Source organism: Carlito syrichta, unplaced genomic scaffold (genome assembly GCF_000164805.1).
Source record: "Carlito syrichta isolate Samal-C Ts95f unplaced genomic scaffold, Tarsius_syrichta-2.0.1 Scaffold288945, whole genome shotgun sequence".
Lineage (NCBI taxonomy): Eukaryota > Metazoa > Chordata > Mammalia > Primates > Tarsiidae > Carlito > Carlito syrichta.
Genome location: NW_007233041.1, coordinates 497,283 through 520,986, shown reverse-complemented (window position 1 = coordinate 520,986; position 23,704 = coordinate 497,283). Strand labels below are relative to the sequence as shown.

Here is a 23,704-nt window from a genome sequence, read left to right as displayed (position 1 = left end):
TCCACAGGCGCGGACAGTCGCCTGCTCGGAGCACGCCAGAGCGAGCGGACGTCCCAGCCATGCTCGAGGCGGTGGGCTCCCTGGCAGCCGCCCTCTGGGCCGCCGTCCACGTCCGGACCCTCCTGCTGGGCACCGTCGCCTTTCTGTTCTTTGCTGACTTTTTCAAAAGGCGGCGACCAAAAAACTACCCGCCGGGGCCCTGGCGCCTGCCCTTCCTTGGCAACATCTTGCATTTGGACTTCGAGCAGTCGCACCTGACAATTCAGCGGGTAGGAGTGGGCGAAGGTGCCTGGCCGGGTTTTGACCCCGCTCCCTGCGCTGCAGGATGGGCCACGTTCCGAAGATGGGGGGCAGGGGGAGAAAATGGGCGGCTCTGAGGTTATTGGTTGTGTTCCGGTAAACTCAGATTTGAGACTTTTTTCCCCTTACCCATCAACTGACATGTCACCTGCCCTTCCAGGGGATGGGACGTTATTAAATGTTGACTACTTAAGAGTACTAGGCATGTTCCTTAACTCGTTTAATTGCCTGATATCTTGTTAAACATTATTGGAACATCTTATCTAGAATATGATTACTTTGTTCTCTTTTATATTATTATCCTTAAAGTGTACTTTCTTTCTTGGTAGCTTCATTTCCCACAGGTAAGATTGTGATAATGCTACCTAAATCCTCAGCATATCTCAACTTGATTGCTACTGCTACCACACTAACTGAGCTTTTCTCCTCAGCTTTCTCCCCTGCAACTCATTTGCACTCAAGCAACGGTTTAGAGATGTCCTTCCTCTGCTTAAATTTTCTCAGTGCCTCCCACGTCCTCCCAAACAGTGTTCAGACTCCTTATTGAGACACTTGGGGCTTCTTGATGCATTTGAAAAAAAAAAAAAAATGTGTATTTGACGGTTGATGTGTGTGGAGTGTTTTATAAATATCAATGAGATCTTATTGGATGGTGGTGTTTATTTCTTGTGTCCTGCTGACTTCCTGTCTACTGACTATCAATTATTAAGAGACATATACTGACGTTTTCAACTACAATTGTGAATTTATCTGATTCTCCATGAAGTCCTCATGGTGTTTCTGTCATGTATTTGGAAGCTCTGTTGTTTTGTGTATACACATTTAAGATTGTCATATTTTCCTGGTGAATTGACCCTTTTATCATGAAATATCCCTGTTAAATATTTCTCATAATCTTCTTTGCTGAACTTTTTCTGATATAATACAGCAATACCAGCTGTCTCCTGATTAGTATGTGCATGGCCTATGTTCATCCTTTTACTTTTAACCTACTTATATCATTATATTTGACATACCATTTCAAAATATCATCTTTCTTGCGGTATATATTTGGGTCATTTTTTTTTTTCATTCTGCCAATCCCTGTCTTTTCATTGGTGAATGTAGACCATTTACATTTAATGTAATTATTGATATATTAGGACGCAAGTCTACCATTTTATTATTTATTTTATTTTTCTATTTAAAAAATTTTTCTGTTTCCCCTTTCCTGTAAGCTACTTGAAATTTTTTAGAATAATTCCATTATTATTTATTTATAGTGTTTTGGAGCTATCTCTGTATTGTTTTAGGAGTGATTGCTCCAAGGATTACAATATGTTTATTTTAGTCTACTAGTGTCAACATCTTACCAGTTCAAGTGAAATATAGATACCTTACAGCCATTTAGGTTCCTTTACCGTCTCCATTTAATAATAAAATTGTCTTAAATATTATCTCTACATACATTGAGAACTACATCAGATAATATTTTCATTTTGCTTTTAAACATCAAAAGAAAACTCAAGAGAAGTTTAGTCTATTGTATTTACCCATTTATTTACCCTCTCCATTGCTCTTTCCTCATTCCTGATGTTCCAAGTTTGTAATCTCCTTACTGATCTGAAATGCTTCCTTTAGCCATTCTTTAAGAACAAGTGTGCTGGCAAACAAAAAAAACAAAAAAAAAAAAACCCCAAAACCTCTCAGCTTTTCTTTACCTAAAAATGTCTTTATCTTACTTTCATTTCTGGAGTATATTTCCACTGGAGATAGGATTCTAGATGGACAATATATTTCATTCAACAATTAAAAATTTTGTGCTACTTCGTTATAAGAAATCTGCTGTAATTTGGATTGTTATTCCCCTTTTTCCTCTCTGCTTGTTTTCAATAAATTTTGTTTTTCATTTTCAGAGCTCTGATTCTGATTACGACAGGTCGTGGTACTGTTTGTTGCCTTTGGGTTCATTCTGTTTGGGTTCTTGCTGTAGGTTGGTCTTTTGCAGGTTTGGTGAGTTTCAGTCATTCTTTCTTCAAATAGTTTTTCAACTCCACTTTTTTTTTTTTTTACTCTGTTTCATTGATGACACAAATGTTATGTCTCTTGACGTACCACAGTTCCCTGAGGCTCTATTTTTGTTGTTTGTAATCTATTTTATCTGTGTTACTCAGAATAGATACTTTCTACTGACCTGTGTCTTCAATTTCACTGATTCTTCTGTCATTACTAGTCTGCTCTTGTGCTATTTTATTGAGTTTTCTTCATGTATGCTATTGCAGTTTTCAGTTCTTAAATTTACATTTGTTTTTTCTTTATAGTTTCTATTTTTTTGCTGAGATTTCCTAATTCTTTGTCTGTTTCAAATGTTTATAATTATTTCTTGGACCATTTCTGTAACAGCTCGTGTAAAATCTTTAGTTATTCTATAATTCCAATGTCTGTGTCCTCTCAGTGTTGGTGTCAACTCATTCAAATTGAGATTTTCCTAGTTCTTGATAAGGTGAGTAATTTTGGACTGTATCCTGGACATTTTGTGTACTATAAGACTTTCTCTGGATATGACATAAGTCTTGTATTTTGACAACTATTCCGTTTAGATTCTGATGCTCACTTTTGTGAGCAGTGATTTAAATGTCAATTTAGGTTAGAAAGACTCTTTGGTGCTTTTTGGTTTAACACACTTTGTAATACCCACCCTCACCGGAATCTACCCCACATTCTCATCAGTGCAGGCTGGGAAGAAGCACTATGGGACAGAAGACAGGACCCTGCTAGGTAGAGTAGCCTGTTCCTTATTATGCAGGGATGGAAGTCACAGATCTGCCTACATTTGCTCCATGGTGTATGAAGTACATCTCTTCATTACTGTATGAGAGGGGCAGGCATCCTAAGCTACCCCCTAACTTCTTCAGAGAGTCTTGTTCTATAGCACAGGAGTGGAAGTCACAATTCAGCTCACAGACTCAGCTTATTACTTCATAGGTAGAGTGAAAGTGTCCTCCCCACTGCTGCAGCATCTTTTAGGACTGAGGAAGGCCACGTCTTTTTTTCATGGTATTTGCCTTTGGAACAGAGAGATAGAAAGACTAAAAGATCTCTGTCCTGTTGGGCTGTTTTCCTGCCTTTTTGATAGAAAAAGTAGGCTTTTCTTGGAATTATTTTTGTCTGTGTCAGTTGATGTTATTAGTAGAAGTAAAATGAAATTCCTTTATTTAACCTTGTCTACAATAAGAAGTTTGACCTGGTGGTTTTTCTTCTTTGGAAAACTTGCCCATAGCAGGTCTTTCTGCCATGAATCTTTCTTCTTCCTTCTTCTTTCTTTTCTTGCTAGTAAACTTTGTTTGAAAGCTTAAAAAAGAAGAAGAAGAAGAAGAAGAAGTTTGACCTGTGTCTTTGCAGTACTGCTAAGATAGATGTGACTAGAAAGTTTACCTGACTTGCCTACTGTCACAAATCTGACCAGTGATGAAACTGAGACTATGATCTTTTCCCTGACCAGGTGATTTTTTCATCACAGTGTTTATTTTTCTTTTATAAAGTTTTTCATTTTTATATTTCTTGGTGTAAAACAAATGGAGTTAAATGATGTCATTTAGTTATAATTAAATTTACCCTCTTGCACTTGGGAAACATTAAGTACTAATAGATCTCATATCAGTTTTTTTTGTTAACTTTCACTTAATATTCATGATATGCACACAAGATAGGCATTACCTGGTGGCATGTTCTTTTTACCAGGGAGTGAACTGGCTAAGAACAAACAGTAAAGTGAATTGCCCAGGTTATTCAGCTAGATAATTACAAAACAAGGACTTGAACCCAAGACTATTTAACTTATATATCGATTCTCTACTTATGCTACTTGAGTTTTTATGATATAGCTATAGGATAATTGACTTTTCATGACATATGTGGAGGATAATTGATTTATTCAATAGGTTCATTTATTCAGTAGACATTAAGTGCTTGCCATATGTCAGGCACTGTACAAGACAGTGAATATGAAATGTGTAGTATACACTCTTGGTAATCAAGTGGGATACCAGAAGATTGATCACTGTGATTGGGAAACCCTGGGGATAACCTTTTGTAGAATGTTGGAAAAAATTGGGCTGAATGTTAAAAGAATGCTTGACGTTTGGCAGGTGGCTAAGTGGAGTAAAGGGTCAGGAAAAAAATTTTTTTTTGAGTTGTAGTCTCTGTCGCCCAGGCTGGAGTGCAGTGGCACACTCATGACCACCGCAGCCTCCACCTGCTGGGCTCAGGTGAACCTTCCGCCTCAGTCTTCCAAGTAGCTTGAACCACAGGCGTGCGCCACAAGGCTCAACTGATTTTTATTTATTTATTTATTGTAGAGACGAGGACTCACCATATTGCTCAGGCTGGTCTCAAACCCCTGGGCTCAGGCAATCCTCTTGCCTCTGCCTCCCAAAGTGCTGGAATTATAGGCATGAGCCACCGCACCCGGCAGGATAGGAAGTTTTAAATGGGGGAATACGGCATGAGGAAAAATACAGTGAGAGGACAGTGAGGAAATTAGTCTGTTTTCATGGCATGATGGGAGCTTTTCATCCTCCTCACCTCCCAATTTTTAAAATATTCTCTGCCAGAGCTATATGGCTTATTTATAGGAACATTTATTTAAATATATTTATTTAAATGTCCTATAGATGAAATCTTGTTGGACTAAAGTGGGAGAACAGTAAATGTGATTGATAAATGTATTACTTATGATACACATGTCAAGCTACTTGTAGCAGTGACTCCAAAAGACAATGGTGTAAATAAGATGGAAACTTATTTATTTCTCACAAAACAGTTAAGATGTAGGCAGGAGGTCCAGGATGGGAAGTCTGCTTTGTACCACAATGTTATCCAAAACTCCAGTTCTTTCTATCTTGGTGTTCTGGTCCTCACCAACACCATAATGTATGAGTTCTGGCCCATGGGAAGGGGGAAGGGAGAGTTGGTGAGCAAGCAGTTTTGGTTTAATGAGGTGACCCAGAAGATGCACATATAATCACCGTCCTCTTCCCATTGGCCACACCTAGAAGAGCTAAGAAATGTGGCCAACTAATACTTAGGGAGCTCCATCTCAGAAAAAAAAAAGAGGTAAAATTGCTTTATCCTGTCATTGAAGGATGAGACCTACAGAGTGTGTTGCAAAGAATCCTGACTTCATGCACACTAGCTATGTGCTAAATCTCTGTGCCTGGTTTTGTGAAAACTGGAAATACTGTATAGGACTATTATAAGAACAAAATAAGTTAATGAATATCAAGTTACTGCCAGAATGTCTAGCACATAGTTGATACTTATTTCTATATTTTCCACTCTTCCCCCTTATTTAAATGTTTATAGCAACAAACTCAAGAAAAGTCAGTTGTTGGTTGCATTCCAGGCATCATTCTATCTGGCCTGGTTGCTGAATGGGCTGCATCAGTCTACTCTATGGTCTCTGTCCCTCCATTCCTTTGTCAATATAATTACCAGAGTCTTCTTTCCGAAATACAGTCCCTAAAATATCAATAGTAATAATAATAATATTATTATGTTTAATGTTAGTATTATGGTTACTTATCACAACAATACTAAAAATGGGAACTAGTAATACTCCCCTTTTATGTATTTGGAAACTAAAACAGAAAAGGAAAATAATTTCCCCCAAAATCGTACAGAAAGTAAGAAGCAGAACTGTGTTGAAACAGGTTTGTATGACTCCCAAATCAAAACTCTTAAGCACCCTCTTACATCACCTCTTCTACTCAAATATTCTCAGACTTCTTACTGTGAACCAAACAAGATTTAATATATTTTACCTGACATGAAGACTCTCCTCATTCTAGCTCAGGTTATACTGCCAGCCTTGTCTCCCATCTCCCTCATCAACTGAAAAGCGACTTTTCCGGGAGCCTACCTGGTCCCTGGCCCCAGGTCCCCTTATGTGCTTGCTAACCCCCACCCTCCCCCATTAAATACTGTATTGTACAGAATGCTAATAATGAGAACTGATTGTTTATCTGTTTGCTTTATTAAATTGTGAGCCTCTTAAAGTGAAGGACTTGTTGCATTCCCTAGCCCCTGGCCTTGGGTTATTACACGTTCGGTGCTCTCTAATGAACCCTATGCCCCAATCAGATTGGATAGCTCTCTTGTTTCCAAACACCCATATATAAATATACATTTTTGCGGATATTATTCTCTTCATTTTACAGATGAGGAAACTGAGATACACAGTGGAGGTGCTTGTGTCATCCAGGCAATGAGGCTTCACAGTACATGTTTTTAAACCATCACATGGAGCACAGCATGGGAATCGAAGGTTTAAAGGGATTACTCTGGGAATGGAAGACATATGGCTGTTTCTGGGGGGAAGATTTTTTATCTACTTCTAGGTACCTTATTGAAAGGTTTTAATAAACTCTGTCATAAATGCGTCAAAGGCAAAGATAAGGAAGGAGAGCATATGATGTAGCCCAGGCTGGGAGAGCCACAGGTGACACTGCCAACAGGTATACTAATCAAGGGACAACATAAACTCAGAGGTGCACTGGAGCCAGAGTCAATATCATGAACCCCAGACTGATAGCCTGGAGGGGACTTGAGAGAGATCATCCATGACGCCAGCTTTATACCCAAATAGGAAGTCTGGAACGGAGACAGTGTGTATCCTGCCCAAGAGCTCATAGCAACAGCTGGGCTCCTCTTTCCTGGTCTAGGACTTACAAACACCCATATTTCTTGCCTTTGCATTCGCATATAGTGTTCTCACACCTAAACTGTGTTTGCCTCCTCTCTCTCTCTCTCAATCCCCTCCCTTCTCTCTCTTTGTCTCTCTCCCTTTCTTACTTTTAAAAGTCTTTTTCTTTCTTTTCTTTATTCTGGCATACTGACCTTCATTTAAGTTCTGACACCAACACAAGTTCCATCTCTTCTTAAAATTTTTTTGCCGATATCTGTGGTGGAAATTCATCCCTTCTTGCAATAGCTTCATGTCCCTTTCTATCAGCATTATGAAATATGTCATCTTCTACTATGCACTGCAATTTTTTTTCTGCACTGTCAGCCTCTTCCAAGAGACTTTGACACTTTAGGAAAACATCCATATCATATTGATCTTTGTATTGCCTCCACGTATACCAATTCCAGAAGGTGTCTGGCAACTTTTAAACATCTCATAAAAGCCTGTTGAACTGAACATGAATTTGATTTCCACAGAGTGTTCTCAGAAACCGGCATAGCCTCAAGAACTATCTGTTAGACCATTATTCTTTGCAGAAGTCCATGGGTCCCAGGGAAGTGGTAAACTCCTGAAACCAGATGTATAAGAGTATTTATGTGTACAGGATTTTACAGGAGAGCAGATTCATGGCATACACTAGAGTTTCAAAGGAGTCTGTGACTCAAAAAAAGTTAAAAACCACTGTTATAAAGCTTTATTCTTCATTTCCTTAAGTTTTTTGTTCTTGTTTGCTTTATTGGATAGAAAAGCTTTTTGACTATAAAGGCAAGACATACACAGTGAGACAGCATATTAAAATACAGGTTTAGCATGAGAGACTTTTACCTCTCCTTGTCCCCACCCTGCCACTATCTCTCTCTCTCTATCTCTCTCTCTCTCTCTCTCTCTCTCACACACACACACACACATACACACACACACACACACACACACACACACACACACACACACATTCAGCAGTACCTCTGTAGAACTTTGGTAGCTATTTTTCCAGATTTGCATGTACTGAAAATAAAATTATATTTGCAACTTTTAATTAGATATTCTATGCATCCATGAGAAAGAAGTTGAACATCTCAAAACAAAAACATTTGAAGACATAAACAGGTGATTTAAAAAATACAACATACAGACTGAGGGAAATATGTTAAGCCCCAGAGAAATATAGAAACAACATGCACTTGTATATTATGATTACACACACACACACACACACACACACACACCACACACAGAGAGCAGTGCTGGTGAGAGTTCAGGAGACAGACCCTCTGTCTGCTGGTAGGAGTGTGACTTGTTACCCTCTTTTTCTTTTCCTCTCTTTGAATCTTTGTTCTGTTGGTTTTTCAATTTAACAGTTTAGATTAAGTGGAATCTCTCTCAACTTTATATCTCTTGGTAGTCATGGTTCAATCTCTTGTCTCACTAACCCTTTACTTCTTGTTCTTTATTCTAAACATTTATTTTGCTTCATCTTTTAAAACATTCTTAGGTTTCCTTTGGAATTTTTACTCCTAGTATTAAATTTCCTGCCTCCTATTGCCTGTGTCTGACTTTTATGACTCCTGTTTTTCAACTTTTCCCATTTTCTCTTCTTAATTTTAAGCGTGTTTTCACCTTCTGAGTCATCTTATTTTGTTCCCTTATTCTTTGTTTTTTTTAATGACTTGTTTAATGATGTACATTGAAAAGTATGCTCTATCTTACAAAGCCTTCCCAGCTGCCCTCTGAGTCATTTAGTCCTTGTAAAGCAATTGGCAATGATTAGCAAGGTGTACCTAAGAATTGTTAGGTACATCATCAATCCCAGGGCTCCAGGAGGTAATTTGACCTATCTATGTTTACACAGTTGATAATATCATAAAAGTTTTTTTTTAAATCTAGTTCTATTGAGCTAGAAATATACACTGTCAGAGAGCTGGTAGAGATGGAACTCAAATAAGTTTACTTCAGTAAATAGTAATGATTTTTTAATTCCTCCAGATAAAAACTGAGGTTTTACATTATATACATTGCCAGTTAGGAGGCATTTAACTTAGCCTAAGATTTTACAGCAGTTCCATAAACAACCTTATGAAATATTCTAAATTAATCAAGAAGTCCTTCTTGTAAGGCCTTCGAAGGTCATCCACGTATTCAGCAAGGTGAAATTTGAATCTACTTGATTTGTATGGACCCATTACTGCCATTTCTTAGAAGCAAGACATATACTTTAGAGGCAAACTGACTTGAGGTTGAACCTTGGCTCTGCCCTTCCTAGCAAGATTAACATTGATGAAGGACTCTGTGCCAAAAGAACTGAGGCCAGGCTTGGTCTTTAATGTGGGAGCAGGGTGGTGGGATAAGACCGAATGCATTATATTTGCTCTGATGGAGACCCTATGTCCAGGGTTCTAAGAGTGACGTGGTGGGGTGTAGATGTGAGTGGATCAGGATTGGGGAGGAGGGGCCACAGACCCCTGGGGGAAGTGGAGCCCTTCTGTGTGATACCACTGCCTGCAGCTACATACAACCCAGGCAGACAAAAGACAGGGGTAGTCTACTTAAGGCCCTTTCTCGAATAGATATGTTAAGCAGACTTTGACTGGTGACAGTACCCTGTCCTCCAAGCCATATATGCCCATATCTGCACACTTGTGCATCTTCATAAACACACCACACACTCTTCCATTTTCTCTCTCCCCAGCCCCATGCGCTCTCTCGCCCTCAATCTCATTCTCACTTTCACTCTCTCACTCCCACTGACCTCTAAGGTTCTGGAGTCATCTCAGTTTCATTTCTTTGTCCTCAAATCTTACATAATACCCAGCAAACTCCCCCACGCAATAGTTTTGTCACCTCCGCTACATTACTTTAGCTACAACCCATTTCCTTTCTCTAAAAGACAAGGAAACTCATCACTATTGTAGAGTGGTGGTGAAATGAGATTTTAAGTTGAAGCATGAAAGGCACATAGCAGGGTGTCCATAGGGAATGTTGCGGTCTGCTACCACAAGTGCCTTCCTCCCACACGCCGATGGACTCTTGTCCCCTTTGCCACCATGAGCGTACATCCACAGCCCTTTGCACTCAGAGCCAGTTCATTCCTCAGAGACTGGCTGGGTGGCTGTGCGCCCAGAACCAGAAAACAAAGTGCCTTTCACATTGCTGCTCTCATTCTTCTTCACAGAACTTGAAGGAGGAAGGAATAATTTTCTTCCTTTTATATCTGGGGAGCTGAGGTTCTGAAAGTGAAGCAGCTCCCCCAAAAACTCACAGAGATTGACTTGTAGAGCCAAGATTCTCACATAACTCCAGAGCTAGATAGCTTTTCTCCATGCCTGGCCTCCACCCTATAATTCATCTTCTGTTATCTTACACATGTTTCTCTTATCTATGCTCTGTCTAGGTAGGGGAGTTCTCTTTTGGCTCAAGAGATATGGTGATTTACTAAAAAATCCATGCTTGCCGGGCTCGGTGGCTCAGCCTGTAGTCCCGTGCCTTGGGAGGCTGAGGTGAGTGGATTGCCTGAGCCGGCGGGTTCGAGACCCACCTGGGCAACTTGGTGAGACCTCATCTCTACAATAAATCAAAAAATTAGCCAGGCGTGGTAGCTGTAATTCCAGCTACTTGGAAGGCTGAGGCGGAAGGATCGCCAGAGCCCAGCAGGTCGAGGCTGTGGTAGCCAGGAGTGGCCACTGCACTCCAGTCTGGGTGACAGAGTGAGACTCCAACTCAAAAAATAAAAATAAAAAATAAAAAATTTTTAAAAAGTCCATGCTTGCTACACCAGACTCAGACTAAATGTAACTCACTCTTCTTTGGAGATTCAGATGTGCTGAATCTAGACTAGACTCTAGGATGCTTGAGGTTGGAGACCTCATTTATTTTATTACCGTTTTTAACCTCATGCCTCACTCTGGGGACACGTGGTAGTTGCTCACTCAGTTAATATGTTGGTTGATGATATGAATGGATATCTTGTAAGGAAACTTCCACACCCTGGAGTGAATTGAATCTGAACCTCATTAAGAAGAGGTGAAAAGGAAATTTAAAATATTCCTATCAGACCAATGTGTGCACTCTCTCTCTCTCTCTCTTCCCCATTTCTCCTCAATATGATCTCTTCCAGCTACACACACACACACCTTCTATTCCTGAACATACAGACATGTTCATATTCAACTGTTTTTACCTGTTTTTCAGTATGTGAAGAAATACGGGAACGTTTTTAGCATGGATATGGGTGACATGTCTTCAGTTCTTATTACTGGGTTGCCCTTAATCAAAGAAGTCCTTATTCACATGGACCAAAATTTTATGAACCGCCCAATGACCCTCCTCCGAGACCGTGTCTTTAAGAATAATGGTAAGTTTCTTGGTCAATGTAAGGTGTGTGTTTGATATTCTTATGATCTGCTAAATGCACCTCTGTGACTATAATTTTCCAGCAATCCTAGAAAACAACCCCATTATAAAATTCATGCTATTGAAGGAAGATGGATGCCCACATTTTCAGATTGAAGCCACCCTTTCGGAAGATTTGACAGAGTCAGCCCTAGCAGATTTAGGAGAAGCCACATTTCTTGCATAAACTCACTCTGGGTGCTTTCCCCAACTATAGCAGAGGCAGAAGCAGAGCCAGAGGCAATGTGTTCTCTTTCTGCTTGCCCACTCCAGACCTCTTCCTTTAGGAAAATGGGTGTGGATCTGCTTCCTTCTGCCGCTGCTTCTTGTCTCAAGCTCTTTACGCTCTGTCATGGAGGCTTTGATACACAGGGCGTCTTGAGCCTTCCAGTCTATATTGGAACAGGTTGGCATGAATACTCAAAATTGCCATGAAATAAACAGAAGCATTTTCTGAATTATACCCCACAATTTATAAATTAAAAAAAAGAAGGGCAATAAACTTGGCCAATGTGTCAAACATGGGGATTAAAAAATCATTCAATGGAGATGAACTTGGCCAGGAAAAGTTCATGTAAGTTCTTGTTAAGGATGTTGGCTTTTATCCTAATAACAACGAAAGCTCTTGAATGGTACTGAAGGGAATTATCATGTTTGTACTGTACATTTAAAAAACTCATTTAGGTTGGCATTTAGAGGATGGCATAACTGGAAAAAGAGACCTTTGCAGCATGTTAGGTTAAAGAAGGAGGTAGATTGGACTAGGGAAGTGTTTAGACAAGAATAGGGGCAATGAAAACACATGGTTTCAAGGAATCCAGGAGGTAAACCTAACAAGGCATGATGTCAGGAGAATGAGGTTGAGGTGACACCCAAATTGTCAGATGAGGCACAAATGGAGCACTTAGCAGGGAACAAGGTGTTTAGATTGGTTGACCTTGGGTGGGGAGTTGTATGGAGAAACTCTTTAGTTCAGTCATGGATATGCTGAATTTGAAATACCTTTAAATCAGTAAAGTCAAGCAGGCAGTTGTTGTATATATGGGTCTGGAGCTAAGGGACTGGGATAGATGGTCACCATCAATGTTATTTTAAAATTTTAGGAGTTAATGTGATTTCCCAGAAATGGAGGAGAGGATGAGAAGAGGGCTTAGACCTAAAGATATTGGGAAGAAAATCTGGAGAGTATGTTATCCTGAGCACCACTAGAAGGGAGTGTCTCAAGAAAGAAGTGTCTGGTGCTATTGAAAGATTCACATAAGATGAGGTTGAAAGGTATCCCTGGAGTTGACAACAAGGAAGGTCATCTCATTGGGTGATGGAGGCCAAAGGCAGATATTAAAAGGCATTGAGGAGTGCTCCAGAAATGAGGAAATAGAGCAGAGCATGACCTTACCTGCATTAAGAAATAAATGGTGATCTGCCAAACACACCAAGATGTTTTGTTTCCTTTGCCTGTGCTGATCTTTCTATATGGAATATTCACTCTTCCTTGCTTTCTTGAGTTTTTCCTTCATTTTTAAGGTCTAGTTTAGACAGGAATTCTCCTATAAAGCCTTCCTTTGCCTTCTTAAGAGTATGGACTTTGTCTTATACATGAGCGTATGCCTACTATTTAGCATAACATAAATACTTAATTTTACTTGCCTGACTAATAAAGAATAGGTTTTGGAATCAGACAGATCTGAATTTGGATGTCCATTTAGCTGCTTACTAGCTGAGTGACCTTGTGAAGTTTTCTTTGTCCTTTATCCCCTATATCTAAGTTTTCTCATTAGTAAAATGGCGGGGCAAGGGATAATTGTACTTAACCCATAGAGTTTCTGTGAGCATTAAATTACATAATGCACAAAAAATACTTACTACAGTGCCTGACATTGCAAGCAATCAGTAACTATTAGCCATTATGCCTACTGCTTTGGGATTATTTCTCTGAATAATTTTCAAATACCTTAATGCCCTTCTTCTTCTCCCATCTTGATATGCATCTCCATGTCATTTGCTGGATATTCACATTATAGAATGAGAATACCCTAATGTTGAATTTCTTTTTCTTAGGATTGATCATGTCGAATGGCCAGATATGGAAGGAGCAAAGAAGATTCACCCTGACAGCACTAAGAAACTTTGGTTTAGGAAAGAAGAGCTTAGAGGAACGCATTCAGGAAGAGGCCCATCACCTCACTGAGGCAATTAAAGAGGAGAACGGTGAGCATTTCATAGGACAAATGTGGGCTACTGTAGCTCACTGATTTATTAAACAGATACTTTTTAAAAGCCTAAGTGCTTGTCCTGCACCCAGCACTGCGCTAGGCACTAAAGATAGAAAAGGGGACAAGTCACCATGACCCTGCCCTCAAGGAGTTCTAGAATTAAATGCACGAAGATGAGCAATAAACACATTACTAAATTTAAGCTCTGGATATCAGTTTGATTTCCCTAGCATTGACTGAGTGCTTGACTGAATTTCAGAACCTGCATAAGGTGAGGTGGCTGGAGCCTCTATATTGTTCTATACTAGGTTTGTTTTATGTTACGTTATCTGGACAGTATGTTATCCTGAGCACCACTAGAAGGAAGTGTAGGATGTAGAGACAAACCAATTAGAAGGATTCTTCTTGTTTTTCCTCCACCTCCAGGACAGTCTTTTAACCCTCACTTCAAGATCAACAATGCAGTTTCCAATATCATTTGCTCCATCACCTTTGGGGAGCGCTTTGAGTACCAGGATGGTCAGTTTCAGGAGCTGCTAAAGTTATTGGATGAAGTCACATGTATGGAGGCTTCAATGAGGTGCCAGGTAAGGCAGTTCTCTTTTTATTTCCTGGTTAAAGATATTAGGGCTGATGCCAGACACAGATGGAGTTTTCTTTTTTGTTTGGGGGTAGGTGTTGAAGCTAAAATATAACCTTCTAAAATTGATTTCAACACGAACTTGTTTGAAATCAATCTGTTGACTTTAGTGTTTTTAATAATATCAAATATTTACTATATGCAAAAAACATTTCTAACACTCATGTAAAGTGCAGAATTTTACATGACATACACCTATGCACTGTGTTATTCTTTTGTAAAAGAACAATGGAATTGCTATTGCCTTTGAGCCTCTCCTATCTGTCCCTCCCCAACCCATCCATTTCCCTCCTCCCTCAGAGATACTCTTCTGTGTCTGGCATCTAGCTCAGCTGGTTGCTTTGAGTTTCATCTGGGTTGGTTGCTCTTTTTTAATGCAGACTGGTGTTCCATTGCATGAATGCGCCACTGTTTGTTTGTTACTCTCTTCTCTATTGATGAACATTTAAGTTGTTTCCAAATTTTGGATGCTATGAAACTCCCCATACAAGTATTCTTGTGGACACATCCACTCATTTCTCTTGCATATATATCTGAACCATAAAAGATGCCTAAAGACCTCCAAACTGGTTGTGCTATTTGCATGCTTACCAACACTTAATATCAATCTTCTAATTTCATAGGGTGTGGTCCTTTGGGGTTCAAATCCCTCTCCTTCCTTGGTGAGCCCTGCACCTCAATGTTTGTCCCTTAGGCCTTTGACTCTGTCAAAAACTCAACTCAACTTCTTGGTCTCTCAACCACTTTTCTGAATGTGGTAGACATTTCTAGGGGATAAATAGGCCCTGAGTATCAGGTTCATATCGTGGGTTTTCTTCTTCCCCTAAGCCTTGTTACCTCACAACCTTGTTACGTATATATGTATGTGTGTTTATATGTGCATGCATATATCTTTTTAATCTATTTTTGCTGTTCTCAGTGAAAAGGTTGGCCTTGAATTACTCAGTCTGCCATAATCAAAATTTTTAAAAATTTATGCGGTTAAAAAAAACACTTCATTTTTGAGAATTACACACATATATAAAAGTGGAGAGAATACAGTCATGAATTACTATGTACCTGTCAATCAGCTCCAACAATTATCAACACACAGCTAACCTCATTTTATCTGTATCCATGCCCCACTGCTGCACCTCCTTATTCCTGAGTTATTTTGGAGCAAATTTCAGACCTCAATCATTTTATCCATAAATGATTCTAAATAAATTATAGCATATAATCTTTAAAGAACGTATTTGACAAAAATAAGATGACACTGTACCTGAAAAATATGAACAATAATTACTTAATGTCTTCAAACATGCAGGTAGTGTTTAGATGTCCCCAGATGTCTTATAAATATTATTATTTTTTGGTTGTTTTCTTTAAATCAGAATCTAAACTGGAACTGTATATTGTATTTGATTGCTATGTCTCTCAAGTCTCATTTAATTTATGGCTTCCTGCCATTCCTCTGTTTTTTTCTTTACAATTTATTTATTTACAAAATCTAGTCATTTGCTCTGTAGAGCATCACACATTCTGGATTTTACTGATTGTATTCTTTTGGCATTTAACATGTTCTTCTATTTTTGTGTCTCATGTACATTGGTAATTAAACCTAGAGGACTGACCAGAATCTATTTTATTATTTGAAAGAGCTACTTTCCAGGAGGTACTTATGTCTGGTTGTCTCTTGCATTTAGGATGATCAGTGGGCTCGGGTGTCATCAGACTGATCTGTCCATTTTATTATCGCCCTTCTCCTTTTTACCTAGTGGTTAGAAAACTGTTAATGCTCATTGTCTAGATCCATTATTTCTTAGGTAATTCAAGTTGGTGGTATTCAAATTCTTTTATTTCCTCTTTGCAATTGACTTTTGGGCATTAATTCTTAATTGATCAACTTTGGTAAACTCTTATCAATATTATAATTACTCTTTGGGTGATTTCGTAGGCAATCATACTACTTGCAAATAATGATAACTTTGTTTCTTCCTTTCCAGTCTTTATTTATTATATACCTTTTGTTGTTTCATTGACTAGAATATCCACTGTGCTAAAATTTCCTACTAAGATGGTGGGTTTATCTAATTCACATGTTTTTATCAATTTTTACTGTATATACTTTATAGCTATGTTGTTAGGTACATAAAAGTTTAAATTGTTTTTTTCCCTAGTGAATTGAAACTTTTATAACTATTTAGTAATGTTCTTTATGTCTAATAGTATTTTATTCCCTAAAGGTCATATTGTCTGAAATGAATATAGTAATCATCTTTCCTTTGTTTAGCATCTGGTTAGTACTCTCACATCTTTTTACTTTCTACCATCCTTTATTTTAGATGCTTCATTTTTATAGCATAAAGTTGGATGTAAATTTTGTATACAACTTGACAGTCCTTGTCTTTTTGTTAGAGCATTTCATTCCTTTTATCAAAATTATTGAAAACATATAACTAATTTCTAATAATTTTTGTGATTTCTGTATATCTGTGTATTCTCTTCTCCTTTTTGACTCATTGTGATTGAATGTTCTTCTCATTTTACTTCTCCCTGTATTAGTTTAAAAACTGAACAGTTATTTTATTTTAGTCTTTACTTAAAAATTTTAATATGTGTAATAAAAATGCCAACATCTAAAGTTGATATCTTTATCCTACCCCAGAATAATACAAGAGCTTTAGGAAGTTAACCTCTGGTCAATTATCTAGGCTACTATTATCACATATTTTAGGGTTTTTTAAAAGTACACATTATTATTATTATTGTTTTATAAAGACAACATTTACTTGTATTTACCCACATATTTACCAATTTTTGTTTTGTTTGAGTCGGGGTCTCACTCTGTCACCCAGGCTGGCGGACAGTCATACAATCAGGGCTCACTGCAGCCTCGACCTCCTGGGCTCATGTGATCTTTCCACCTCAGCCTCTTGAGTAGCTAGGACCACAGGCACTTACCACCATGACTGGCTAATTTTTTTATTTTTTATTTTTTGTAGAGACGAGATCTTACTATGTTTCCTAGGCTGGTCGCCAACTCCTGGGCTCAAGCAGTTGTCCCACCTTGCCTCCCAAAGTTCTGGGATTACAGGCACGAGCCACCATGCCTAGCCCAGATTCTTTTTTAATCATTTCATCTTGTATTTCAGAGCCTCCTCCTGAGTTTCCTTCAGTGGTGGCAAATTTTTATAATTTCAGTTATCAAAAATATCTTTATTTTACTCTAATTATATTTTTAAATTTTTGACTTTTTTTTCCTCTTTATTCCAGCCTCTGGGGTCCCAGTGGTGACATAGAAAGTCAGCTCAAAATATAAATGCTATTCCTTCCAAAGCACTTTTTTTCCTTTTTCTCTGGCTGCATCTAAGCCCTCACTGTCTTCATTGACTATTAGTTTTTTTTTTATGATCTATCTGGAAGATTTTTTTTTATTCATCACCCTGGAGCTTTATGGACCCATCACACCAAAACTGATAAAGCAATTAGTATGACTCCTGATGCATGAAATGACCATAATGTATATGAGCTATTATTATGATTATCAACGTTATTTTGAATTCCTTGCTTTCATGCCTAGTCATGGCAGTCCCCAGTTCAGTGTTTCCATTTGCTTTCCTCCTAGATAGAGTCTAGAAAGCCATGACAGTTTAGTACATGTATCTGGGAAAATAAATTCCTGGAAGGATTAAAGAGGCAGAAGGATAGAGGTGAAAAGTATTTCTTCTCTTAGAATATGCCAGGCATTTTGATAGACAACTACACATACTCTTTCTCTATTGATTCTCACCACAAGCCTGTGAAGATGAAATGAAGCAACATGGTGTGTGCAATCTGGAATGGCATGTGCAAGCAAGTACAGAGAATGGCCCGCCAGCTCTATGTAAAGTGCTCTATGTCTCTCATGCCATTTGGTCCCCAGACCACACTGGAGCCCTACTGGCAGCTAGTTAAATTACAGATCAATTACTATTACCAAACTAGTATGACTAGAAAGGACCAGAGCAAACAGTCACATCCATTTCTGTCTCATTTTAAGTCTAGGTGAGTTTCCGTTATGTCATACTCTCTATTTTCCACTGGACATTAAAGAACATTCATTCAATAACCACTTTATTTCAGTGAAAAATGTGAAGTCTTACCCACACCGAGATTACAGTATAGTGGGGGAGACAACCACACACATTAGTTATAATTGCCATGAAGGAAAATAAAACAGGACAAAGGCATGGACAGAAGGTGATGGGATGTTGCCACTGATAGGACCATCAAGTAACACAGCTCCAAGGAGGTAACACACAGCAGTGCCCTACTGAAATGAGAGGCCTGGGTTATTTGGATTTCAGAGGAAGAGCTTTCTGGGCAGAGGGAATAACAACTGCAAAGGCCTAAAACAGGAGTCTGGTGTGATCACTGAAGCCATTGTGGACTGGACTGTAGAGAGTAAGATAAGGTGACAAGGAGTGTTTAAAAGGGGGTGGTGGGTGTGTAGGGTCAGCTCTGTAGGGCTCACAGGCCCGAGGAATGATATTAGACTTTGTCAGAGTGTGGAGGCAAGCCATCAGAGGATTGAGAACCAAGGGATCAACATGGTTAAACTGTTACATGATCCCTCTGGCAACTTTGTGGAAAATGAGCTGGGAATGGGGTTGAGAATGGCATCGGGAAACCTGCTAAGAGCTATTACAGCATCCAGGTTAGAACATTGGTGGTCTGCACCAGGGTGGCAAACCGCTGGGGTAGGGAGAAGTGGTCTGAGGCTGGGTATATTTTGGATGGAGAGCTGAAGTGTTTTGCTAGAGGAGTAACAGAAAAGAAGAGTCAATGTTGACCCAAGTTTAAGTGTGAGCAAGTAAAAGAGATGAAAAAATGGTTTCTGCTGTCTTAAAATGTAGGAGAATGGCACCATGCTGTCTCCATGATTGTTTTTTTTCTGTCAATTAGCTCTACAATATCTTTCCACGGATAATGAAATTCCTGCCCGGACCCCACCAAACTCTCATCAGCAAGTGGGAAAGATTGAAATTGTTTGTTTCTCATGTGATTGAAAAACACAGGAGAGATTGGAATCCTGCAGAAACAAGAGACTTTATTGATGCTTACCTCAAGGAAATGACAAAGGTAAGGAAACCAACGTTGTGGTCTGCGTTTTGTCGTTGAAGAACAAATAGGGGTGTATTCATTTTCAATTGCTACTGTAACAAATCACCACAAACTTGGTGGCTAAAGATAGCACAGATTTATTCTCTTACATTTCTGGATGACAGAAGCATGAAACCAGTTTCACTGGGCTAAAGTCAAGGTGTTGGCCTGGCTGGCCTCTTTTGGAGGCTCTAGAGGAGAACCTGTTTCTGTGACTCTCTCCGCTTCTCGAGAATTCCTCTATTTTCTGGCATGTGGCCCTTTCCTTCCTCCTCAAAGATAGCAGCACAAGCACTTTTTCTTCTCTCTGGTTTCTGCTTCCATTTTACATTCTCTCTCTCTGACTTCGACCTTCTTGCATTTCTCCAATAAAGACCCATACACAATGGAATATTACACAACCATAAAGAAGGACACAATTATGGACTTTGCAGCAACTTGGATGGATTTACAGTCTATCACACTCAGTGGTCTGTCACAGAAACAAAGCACCGAATACCACATGTTCTCACTCATAAGTAGACCTTGAATATTTATCATAACACTACAAGAAAGGGATTGGCAGTAGCAGGACGCTGCCGGAGGGGGGCGGACACAAAACATCACCAAAGCTGCTTGATCATAAACCAGGCGAAGTGAGGGCTGACCACCTGTGTACCTAATCCTGACTTGTACTGCACATCTTTAAAATGAAAAAATGGTTTTAAAGACCCCTACGGAAAAACAATTAAAGATGATCATAAAAATAAAAAGACCCTTATGATGGCACTGGACCCAATTTGAAATGGGATCATCTTCCCATCTCAAATTCCCTAGCCACATCTGCCAAGTCTCTTTTGCCTTACATGGTAGCATCCACAGGTTCCGGGGATTAAGAGGGACACCTTTACAGGCCAATATTCAGCCTATGACGGAGAGTAAAAATGGGAGCAGTATTTCAGAAAGTGTAAGGTAGCATTAAAGGATCGACAAGGCAATTAGAAATGAAAATCAGCAATTAATGGTGTTTGGCTTGAGGTCTTGTGGGTACCCACATGCTGCCTTTTCACCCGCCATCCCCTACTCTCGGCCCATCTCTGAAGGAGCGATGCCAAAGGGAAAAGTGACAGTTGAGCCCCAAAGGCTTGTTTTATCATTAGTTGGGCCTGGACCTGATTACCTACCCCTCCTCTCAGTCCCCACTGCAGAACACAAGTCAAAATGAGGTGGATGCCAGCGTTTAACCTGAAGGCCTGAATGAGGCTGTAACCTTGCCCTCAACTCCCCACACCATCTGATCATTATAGGCCAGAAACGGGGAAAAGAGTCAAACTGGACATGTGGCCGTTAACACATCTGGTTAATATACGTCACTGAATCAGCATCACAATCTTTTTTTCTTTTTTTTTGCATCGGAATCTCACTCTGTCGCCCAGGCTGGAGTATAGCAGCACGTTTACCACCACTGCAGCTTCGACCTCCTGGGCTCAGACAATCCTTCCACCTCAGCCTTCCAAGTAGCTGTGACTACAAATGTGTGCCATGATACCCGGCTAATGTTTTGATTTCTTGGAGAGACGAAGTCTTGCCAATTCATCCAGGCTGGTCTTGAACCCCCAGGCTCAGGCAATTCTCCCACCTCTGCTTCCCAAAGGGCTGGAATAACAGGTATGGACCACCATGCTGGCCAGTCACAATCTTAACACATCAAGTTCATGATTCTTCCACCTGGAGTGGTCAGGATGGTGGATTTCTTTCCCTCTTATTTTACCTTATTGGCATAACACTAATAGAAGCATTGCTCTCTCCTCAGAGGAGACTTTCCTTGCTCTGCGGTGTGCAGGTAGGGGACCATTAACATTCAGAGCAACATTGGACAAACTAAAGCTTTGGAGGAGGATGGCAAAGATGACAGCGTAGCCTAAGGAATGGTTGATGAAATCAGAGAGGTTCATATTGGTAAGGAAGAGATGGATAAGAAGATATGAGAACTGTTGCTCATAAGAGGAATTCCATTCTTTCTGTTATCAGTGCAAACATTGGCTGGGTATTTACTATGTGCCCTTGCATTCACATAATTCACAATGCCATCTTCAGGGTGAGCATTGTTATTTCTGTTTTATAAAACAGGAGATTGGAGCACAGACAGGTTAAGTACTATGCTCCAGCTCACACAGCTACTGAGTGTAGTGACTCATATTGGAAGCCAAATCTCTTATTTATATCTCATCCTCCTCCCACTGTACTAGCAACTTTTCCCAAATTACAGGCATAAGAAAATAGTTGTCTTGGGCTGGGCATGGTGACTCATCCCTGTAATCCCAGCACGTTGGGAAGCCGAGGCGAGAGGTTTGCTTCTGCCCAGGAGTTCGAGACAAGTCTGGGCAACATTGAGACCTCATCTCTATAAAAAATGAAAAAATGAAGATAAAAATTATTTGGGTGTGGTAGTCCATGCCTTTAGTCCCTCAGGAGGCTGAGATGGAAGGATCACCTGAGCCCAGGAGGTCAAGGCTGTGTTGAGCCATGATCTTGCCACTGCACTCCATCCAGCGTGGGTGGTGGAGTGAGAGTGAGATCCTGACTTTAAAAGAGAGAAAATAGTTTTCTCAATTTTCACCGACCCCAAAAGCTTCCAGCACTTGGGGTAGGCAATGCTAATGATATTGCTGTAATCAGCCTCTGCCTCTTGAAGAGCCTCTGCCCCTTTCCAAGGGAAAGTTGTTTCTTCTGGGGACCTTTCCTTCCAAATTTCCTCCTAGATGACATCCCTGTGTGTTATAGCAACCAGGAATCCTCTAAATAAACCATAAATCACATTAAACATTGTCCTTTCTAGCACACGGGCAATGCTGCTACGAGTTTCCATGAAGAAAACCTCATTTGCACCACCTTGGACCTGTTCTTTGCTGGAACTGAGACAACTTCCACCACGCTGCGCTGGGGTCTGCTTTACATGGCCCTCTACCCAGAAATCCAAGGTAAGCATGACAGTACCTGCACCTGGACCAGGACAGAGTGTTGCCTCCTGGGACACGCTGCCCGAAGTTGGGGCCAGAAGACAGCATCCTAGAATGGAAAGACAGGTAGAACAGTCATGAGGTGATGGGGCCTTGGGAATAGGCACGTTCTTCAGATTTTCCATCAGGTTTGTGATGGGCCCAGGTCATACACATGCAAGAAGCAGTCCCTGTCCTCAAGAAGCTCAGAGTCAAGACAGAAGCAATGAAGTCAGTGTTCATCGTAATAAGTTCCAGGAAGCAAGCACATTCTCGTGTGGAAATGAGTGCCCTTTTCTTCTTCTATCTTTTTTTTTTTTTGAGTTGGAGTCTCATTCCGTCACCCAGGCTGGAGTGCCACCCCAGCCTCGACCCATGGGCTCCAGCGATCCACCTGCCTCACCCTTCCAAGTAGCCAGAATTACAGGTGCACGCTACTGTGTCCGGCTAACTGTTGATTAGTTGTCAAGACGAGGTCTCTCCAAGTTGCCCGGGCTGGTTTCGAATCCCCAGGCTCAGGCAATCCACTCTCCTCGGCCTCCCAACATGCTGGGATGACAGGTTGAGCCACCAAGCCAAGCCCCTTATCTTCTTATAAGTAATGCCTTCCCGTTTCCTCCTGGATAGTGTCCCAACTCCGTAGCCTGGTCCATGACACCCTCTGGTGTAATCCTTTCTGTGCCTGACCAGCATCAGCCCCACTGGCCGCCCACCCTGCACTGCAGCTTCTCTGAATTGTGTGCCCTTGTCTTCATCTGTCCTTATTCGGGTCTCGATATGAAAGATATTTACTTTTCCCACCGCCAAGAATGTTCTTCCCGATTTCTCTACCTACTGCATCCCCAGCTCTTCTTTTTTTAAAAAAAACTTCATCTTGCCTTTTTTATTTTATTTAAATTGTGGCAAGTGCACTTAACCATATGCAGACGGAAAGTGACTCATACCATTCTGCTGTGATCTTCCCAATATTTCTCACACTTAGTAATAGCCCTTGGGAAACTTCTAGAAGAAAATACTCTTTTTTTATAATCAATATTTGTTATTATGGTATTGTTAAGGGTTAGGTATACAAATATGCTTCGTTCAGGCACACTTGTTGATAAGAGGTGTCTACCCGTCCCCGGACAGATATTTACTACCATTAATCCCATCTCCCTTCCCCTCCCCCCCATAGTTTCCCACCACTGTCAGTAATTTTCTTATGATATTACGTTGGATGATCAAGGTCCACTATATGAGTGAGAACATGTGATTCCCAGATCTTTGTTTCTGTGAGAGGTCACTCAGTATTATAGACTCTAGTTCCATCCAGGTTGCTGCAAAATTCATGATTTTGTTC

The 23,704-nt window shown here is 40.1% G+C and overlaps 1 protein-coding gene across 3 annotated transcripts in view; it reads left to right on the top strand.

Moving 5' to 3' along the window:
• The first annotated feature begins 17 nt into the window (after positions 1-17).
• The window catches only part of LOC103256114 (cytochrome P450 2J2), a 54,281-nt gene continuing 30,594 nt past the window's right edge, over positions 18-23,704 (top strand). For 2 of the 3 annotated variants that reach the window (XR_002481731.1, XM_021710429.1), the window contains exons 1-6: positions 18-269; positions 11,210-11,372; positions 13,469-13,618; positions 14,050-14,210; positions 19,190-19,366; positions 22,206-22,347. Coding sequence is in view for 2 of the 3 variants with exons in the window: in XM_021710429.1 (XP_021566104.1) it covers positions 60-269; positions 11,210-11,372; positions 13,469-13,618; positions 14,050-14,210; positions 19,190-19,366; positions 22,206-22,347 (1,003 nt within the window). In the remaining variant the exon portion in view is untranslated. The remainder of the gene's footprint in view (positions 270-11,209; positions 11,373-13,468; positions 13,619-14,049; positions 14,211-19,189; positions 19,367-22,205; positions 22,348-23,704) is intronic. The other variant, XM_008054010.2, reaches the window with a different exon arrangement.